Raw genomic sequence first — 5,998 nt, 5'->3', positions numbered from 1 at the left:
GGCTGAGAATTCCCACAGTCTGCTGTCTGCAAGCTGCAGGCCCAGGCAAGCCAGCAGTATCGTTTCAGTTCAAGTCCGAAAAGCTTGACCACCAGGGAGCTGATGGCATCAGTCCCCGTTCCAATGCAGAAGACTGATGTCCCTGCTCAAGCTGTAGGACAGAGAGCCCCTTCTTCCTCTGCCTTTTCATTCCCCTCAGACCCGCAGGGGATTGGGGGAGACCCGCGTAGGAGAGAGCATCTGCGTTAGTCTAAGCTCGTCCGAACGCCCTCACAGACACACCCAGGAATGATGCTCAATCAGACACCTGGGCACCCTGTGGTCTGGCCAGGTTGACACATACCATTAACCATCACTGAAAGCTATGGTGACACTGTGCCAGCCAGACAACTAAGTTCAAGTTCAAGGATCCCTCAGATATAACCCGTTAGCCTCTGCCCCACAGCCAGGCCCTGCCCCTGACCCGTGGTAGGTACGCGCCAAAGGTCTTTTTGGTGAACTGGTGACTGTGGATCCCAGGGTTTCTCTGCTTTGTGCCCTGACCGAGTGTCAGCTCCAGGCCCCGCTGCTGACTCAGTTCAAACACTTTCCAGTGCGTGGACGCGCCCACATTCTTGAGTCGTCTGCGGCCTTCGGGGCTTGCCCAGCTGCTGCCCCCCCCCACCCCCATCTCAGGTGCAGGACCTCCAACTCCTGGGCAGGGCCCTGAGCCTCCCACCCCCAGCAGCCATGGCAAGGGTGTCTCAGGCATGCCCTTGATCTCCCCTGGTAGCAACCCCCAAACTCCCCCACACCCTCGTATCTGCACCCCCTTCAGCCCTTCAGCCCTTCCACAGAGTTTGTGGCTCCTTGTTTTTATTGAGCAAGGTGGGAATAAGCATTTAGAACCCGGATCTGGTTTTTTTCATCTATATATTTATTCCAAAATATACTTATTCCAAAATAAAGACAAAATTTTAAACAAATATTACAATTGATTTTGATTTAGCATGGCTTGCTTCATTTTTAAACTGCAACAACTTAAAGAGGAGGCTTTTAAAATACAATAAATAGAATAAATACTACTTTATCTTCATACTTTGCCTCCATTCCTTTGTTTCTGGAAAACCTCCAGGAGACTGGTCAGAAACGTCATCGTGTTGCCCTCGGTGGTCTGGTTGCACGGGGGGCTGCAGGAGAAATGCTGTGGGAATAAAGGTCAGCAAAGACAGGGTTACTGAAACCGTTTGGAGCCCAGTGGCCCCGGGAACCACCAGGCCCAGAGTCCGGGAAGGGATGGGGCTGCTGGGTTGGGGGGCGGGCGTGTAGGCCACAGGGGACTCGAGACACAGATAGGGCACATGGATGGGAGGCCCAGGGCGAGGGCAGACATGAAGCTGGCTGAGTTTGCAGCAGGGTTTCGGGGAACACACACACCCAGACGCCCATCAGATGGTCCTAAATCTCGTTAGAGGAAACCTTTCCTTGGGACTCTCTGAGGCCAAACATGTTATTATCCGTTTGGGTTGTCCTTTCAAAGTCATTTTGTAGCACAACGGCAAAGAGCAGGGCTTTGCAGTCATATAGACCAGAATTTAAATCTCAGCTTTGTAGCTTTAACCTCAGGAAAAATGAGTTACCTTGCTGAGCCTCAGTTTCCTTCTCTATAAGGAGGGGGTGATAAAGCTAACAGCTGTCTGCAAGGCAGGTGTGCAATGAAACGGTGTCTATTAAGCGCTTACAACTACAAGCTGCTGACAATAGAAACGTGGGCAGTGAAGTCGCTGAGTGAAGGGCCCTCAGCCCTCCTTGAACTCAGGTGGAGGGGCTAACAGACCCGAAGCCTGAGCTCCCCTGCCCTTCCCTCCAGGGACAGCGCCCAGGCTGAAGGAGCTAATGTGCCGACGGGCATTTAGGACAAATGACAAGCTTCCACCTGGGTCTGGGGGAGTTTTCCTTTAAACACCTCCTTAGGCGATCAAAAATAAAATCTTTAACTTGCAAGTCACAACTCTCGCTCAGCAAGCTGAATCTCCAGGATGCTATTGTGTCCTGTGGGCTACAGTCCTGATTCTCTAGGTTTCAGCTTCTAATGACAATCAGATGAATCTGTTCCTTATTCAGTGGGTGAGAGAAGTCAATGGCAGCCTCGGCGTGAGTGTTTTTTAAAGCCAGGAACGTCGGGCTATCCGAGGCAGATCTCACTTGAAGCCTATTGTTCTGATTAGTTTTCTGAGATGTCTCTTATCGACCTTGAACTACCAGTTCCAATGTTGTCATCCATTTACATTGAGACAGACTTGGCATCACATTCACAGGGAAATAGCTAAGCAGAGCAGATTGCAGAGAAAAACAAACTCACTGGACATTTGCTGTGCCTCAGGTTTTGAACGACCCTCTTCACCCGACTGAAGATCAGGGGGAAACGTGTCTGCACTGTGGTGTTGGCCATCCGGGCCAGGCCCTCCTGGAAGCACGGCGTGGTGCAGTTGTCCTGGAGAAGAAGGGTTTAGGAAGAGAAACACTTAGAGGATCACTTTGAGATGAAATAAGAAAACGCTTTTAGAGATGATTTTAATTTAACCAATGTAACTAAAAGTGACATTATTTTTAGATGGGCCCCTTGCCAGTCTAGGACATGATCAGTATGTCAAGGTGAGGCCCTTCGTCCACAGTGACGCTCCCTGGAGGTCGTCGGCACGTCTCACCCAGGGACCACGAGGCCCGCGGCCCTGGGAGACAGCCAGTCCTGAGTCCCCTTTTCAAACAATGCTCCCTTGTTCCAAGTCTTGAAAAAGTGAGTTTGAAAGTGCAGAAAAGAAAAAGTCTTTTCACACCAGCCTGGTGGGATGTACCAGTTGAATAAAGCCCACGTTTCTATAGCAGCTAAAATCTCAGACTACAACCAAGGGGCTGGGCATAACCGCGTAGTGCCGCCCCACCCAGCTCTCATCTAACTGGTGGGTCACCGTGGGGTGGGAGGTCCGACCTCAGCCTGGGTGGGAAGCTCAGATTCTCCCAGACTTTGCTTCAGAGAGGACAAAGCAGGACCCCTTGGATAAGTTCTTCCTCCTCACCTTAGCCAGAAAAGTCCTGCCACACTAGCTCTCAGCCCAAGTGGGTAATGAACTTCCCCTTCCACTCCTCCTCCACCCGCAACCTCTGCCACTCGGTCCTCCCAGAGGCCACCCTAAACGAGCTAAACAGACTGGCAGTGAGAAGGGAGGGAGTTGTCGGTTTATTTACATGGCTTTGCAACCTTTGAGTCAAATGGTTTAGAAAGTAACACACTATGGGCTGTATCATTTGTTGTGATCTCAGTTCCAGTTTGATTTAATCATGCACACGGAACAACTAATCTAAAAAGACAGTCAAGATTCTTTTTTAAATACTGAAAGTGGTCAAACTTCTCAGGTGGCATAGAGCTGACCAAAGACAAAGAAATCCGTGTGATACAGAATTTCAAGAGCCTGGTGGTAAAAGGAAATGCCAATATGTATCAATGAAAATTAAGTAGCATTTCTCTAAAATATCAAATAAAGCAAATATTTTTCCTTAAAAATTTAAGAAGAACAGGGTCAAGATTTTATCCTTTTATACTTACAGAAGGAATGGGTAGACACAAGCAATCGGTCACCTGCAAAAGAGTAATTTCAAAGTGAAGATTCCAGACGTGAAAGTTAAAATTAGTTTGGAAAGCTTGCCAAAAAGCATTTACTCACGTTGCCGCTACAGCTGCATTTTGACAGTGGATCTTTCTAAAGGAGACAGAGAGACAAAAACCCCATAATGGGCGGTGTGTTTTTTTCATCCTCCTAAAAAAGTTCACTTAAATTTTCCGGAGCTGCCTCTCCCACTGGCTCCCGCCTCCACAGCTTACCTGCAGGTTGTCAATGAGGTGCTTGACGTCCCTGATCCCTCCCGAGGTCAAGCACCCTTGGCCAGCCACGGAGCAGAGAAGGGCAGAGGCAAGGACCACAGTCGGGAGCATCTTGACACAGGGCTGGAGTCTGGCCTGCAGACACCTTCACGTCGAATTGTATTTAAAGGTCCCTTGCAAATGTGGAAAAACCCTGACATCAAACCGATACCAAGTGCCCACTTTTTCTCTGTAAATTTGGGCGACTTGACACTGAAAAAAAAAAGATAGGCATATTGTATCAAACTGAGTCACTTGGCAAACACTCTGTTACATCATCTTAGGAAACATTATTCCTTAGAAAAGATGCTTTTGAAAAGGCCGGGTGCTGAGAGGCTGCAGGAAAAGTTAAAGATCTCACAACAAACACACGCGTGTGTAGATGTAGATAAGTTTTTTAAGGCAGAGATTCTGGTTGGGAGGGTTAAAACTCTTTCCATGAAAACGCAGGGCTGTATTTTCCCTTTTTCACTTCATGGGAAATGCTGATACAATAGGAAGCCACATGCGTTCCGGTGAAGGAGGGGCTGGGTGGCGTGGGGAAGAGGGTGGCGGGAGAGGGCAGGGGATGAGAGATAGTGCGGCTTCCTGAGCTGCTCTGGCTGTAGGGCTTTCGCACCCTCAGTCTTCGCAGGCTCCGTCTAGTCATTTCTGTCTCAATCTCACCTCGAACTTACTATGCTTTAGTTCCCAGTCTTGCCAACATCTTTTATGCCTGGGACCAGACTGGCACCTCGTACAAATGCCTCCTTATGCAAGTATTCCTTTGGACAAGGGTCACAAGAAAAACTCTTCAACTCCAAGTGCAAGAATGCAACAAACTGCCCGTGAAGAATCCTTACTATTTTAGAGAACTTACGTAGCACTGTAGGACATGAAGTAAAAACTCTGTGCTTGAAATGGGATAGTAGCTAAGATTTATTGAGCACTAACTACATACCAGCCACAATTCTAAGCACTTTATGGGACCTAAGCCATGGAACACGTAAAGCCAACCACGAGGTGGGTGCTAATTTGTCATTCCATGGTTTACCTTTCAGGCCACCGTCAGTACCTTGGCTTCCCAGCCCTTCCATGTGGCTGTTCTTATCACCAGGAGCACAAAAGCAGTTTTGCTGTAGCCCTATGAACAAAGTATTTTATGATTAGCCTCATTATTTTATAGGTGGGGAAACTGAGGCACCAAAAACCAGTAATTTGCCTAAAACCACACAGCCAGGAAGCAACAAAATGTACTTAAAGGCCCGAAGCCCCACTCTCGGCCTCGGGCTCTTACCCCAGCAACCTTCAGCATCCCGGCTCCTCAGCGTGCTTCTGGCCCGCCCCTCCCACCAGGGCGCGCACGCATGGCACTGGCCTGTGGGCCGGTCCGCCCCTGTGTCCTCTGCCCTTGGGAAGGCATCCAGGGAGCAGTGGATTATATGCACGGGAACTAAAGGAGTGTTTAATGAGAACTTCATTTTGAAAAGGGGCTTTGAAATTGTAAGACAAGGTACACATAAACAGATTTTAAAATAGAATTTTAAATCTAGTGTCTGGGATACGTGTTGGCAGGAATGTGCATTTATGAAAATGTATGTTTTACACACTCGAGACTGAAAAGGTAGGGGCTCTTTCGTTTAGCGCTCTGAGCTGTAGGAGCCCGTGGGGACAAGCCCGTAAGATTTTTCTCACCATTACCGTAACAGAGTGGGCAACATTGTTCTTCTCACAGCACAGTATACCTTAGGTGGGCTGAGGGGTCGCTGGGGTTTGGTGGCACTATGGGGAGAGGGGTATCTTGGTACCAAATGAGGTAAATGAAGTTGCCCTTCGCTAAGTTCTGTAAACCCTCCTGTGGTTCTGACTTCCGTGCCTGTGCTCTGCAGGCTTCCCAGCCTGTCTATGGCCGAAACTCTGATTATGGTCTCATGTTTATACCCCTTTCCTGCAGAGGGCATCGTGATTGGTTTAGGGTGACAATGTGAGCAGCTCAACACCCACTTTTTCAGCCTCTCACATGGTGGCCAAGTCACGTGCTCAGATCAATGCAACATCTGTCGAATTCTTTTCATTTCCTGGGCATAGGAGACGAAAGTAGCTGAAACCTGCCCTGACTCT

General features: G+C 48.8%; 1 protein-coding gene across 1 annotated transcript; it reads right to left on the bottom strand.

The window, feature by feature from the left end:
• Nucleotides 1–1,072: 1,072 nt before the first annotated feature.
• On the bottom strand, nt 1,073–3,970 carry IL9 (interleukin 9). The gene is made up of 5 exons (XM_037059491.1): nt 3,860–3,970; nt 3,702–3,737; nt 3,584–3,616; nt 2,342–2,473; nt 1,073–1,183 (listed from the first exon to the last, which is right to left on the bottom strand). The coding sequence occupies exons 1-5, from the start codon at nt 3,968–3,970 to the stop codon at nt 1,073–1,075; spliced, it is 423 nt and encodes a 140-aa protein (XP_036915386.1).
• Nucleotides 3,971–5,998: the final 2,028 nt, after the last annotated feature.

This window comes from Sturnira hondurensis, unplaced genomic scaffold, assembly GCF_014824575.4.
Source record: "Sturnira hondurensis isolate 20B ecotype Veracruz unplaced genomic scaffold, ASM1482457v3 Scaffold0011178, whole genome shotgun sequence".
Taxonomy (NCBI): Eukaryota; Metazoa; Chordata; class Mammalia; order Chiroptera; family Phyllostomidae; genus Sturnira; species Sturnira hondurensis.
This window is presented reverse-complemented; position numbering and strand designations above follow the sequence as displayed.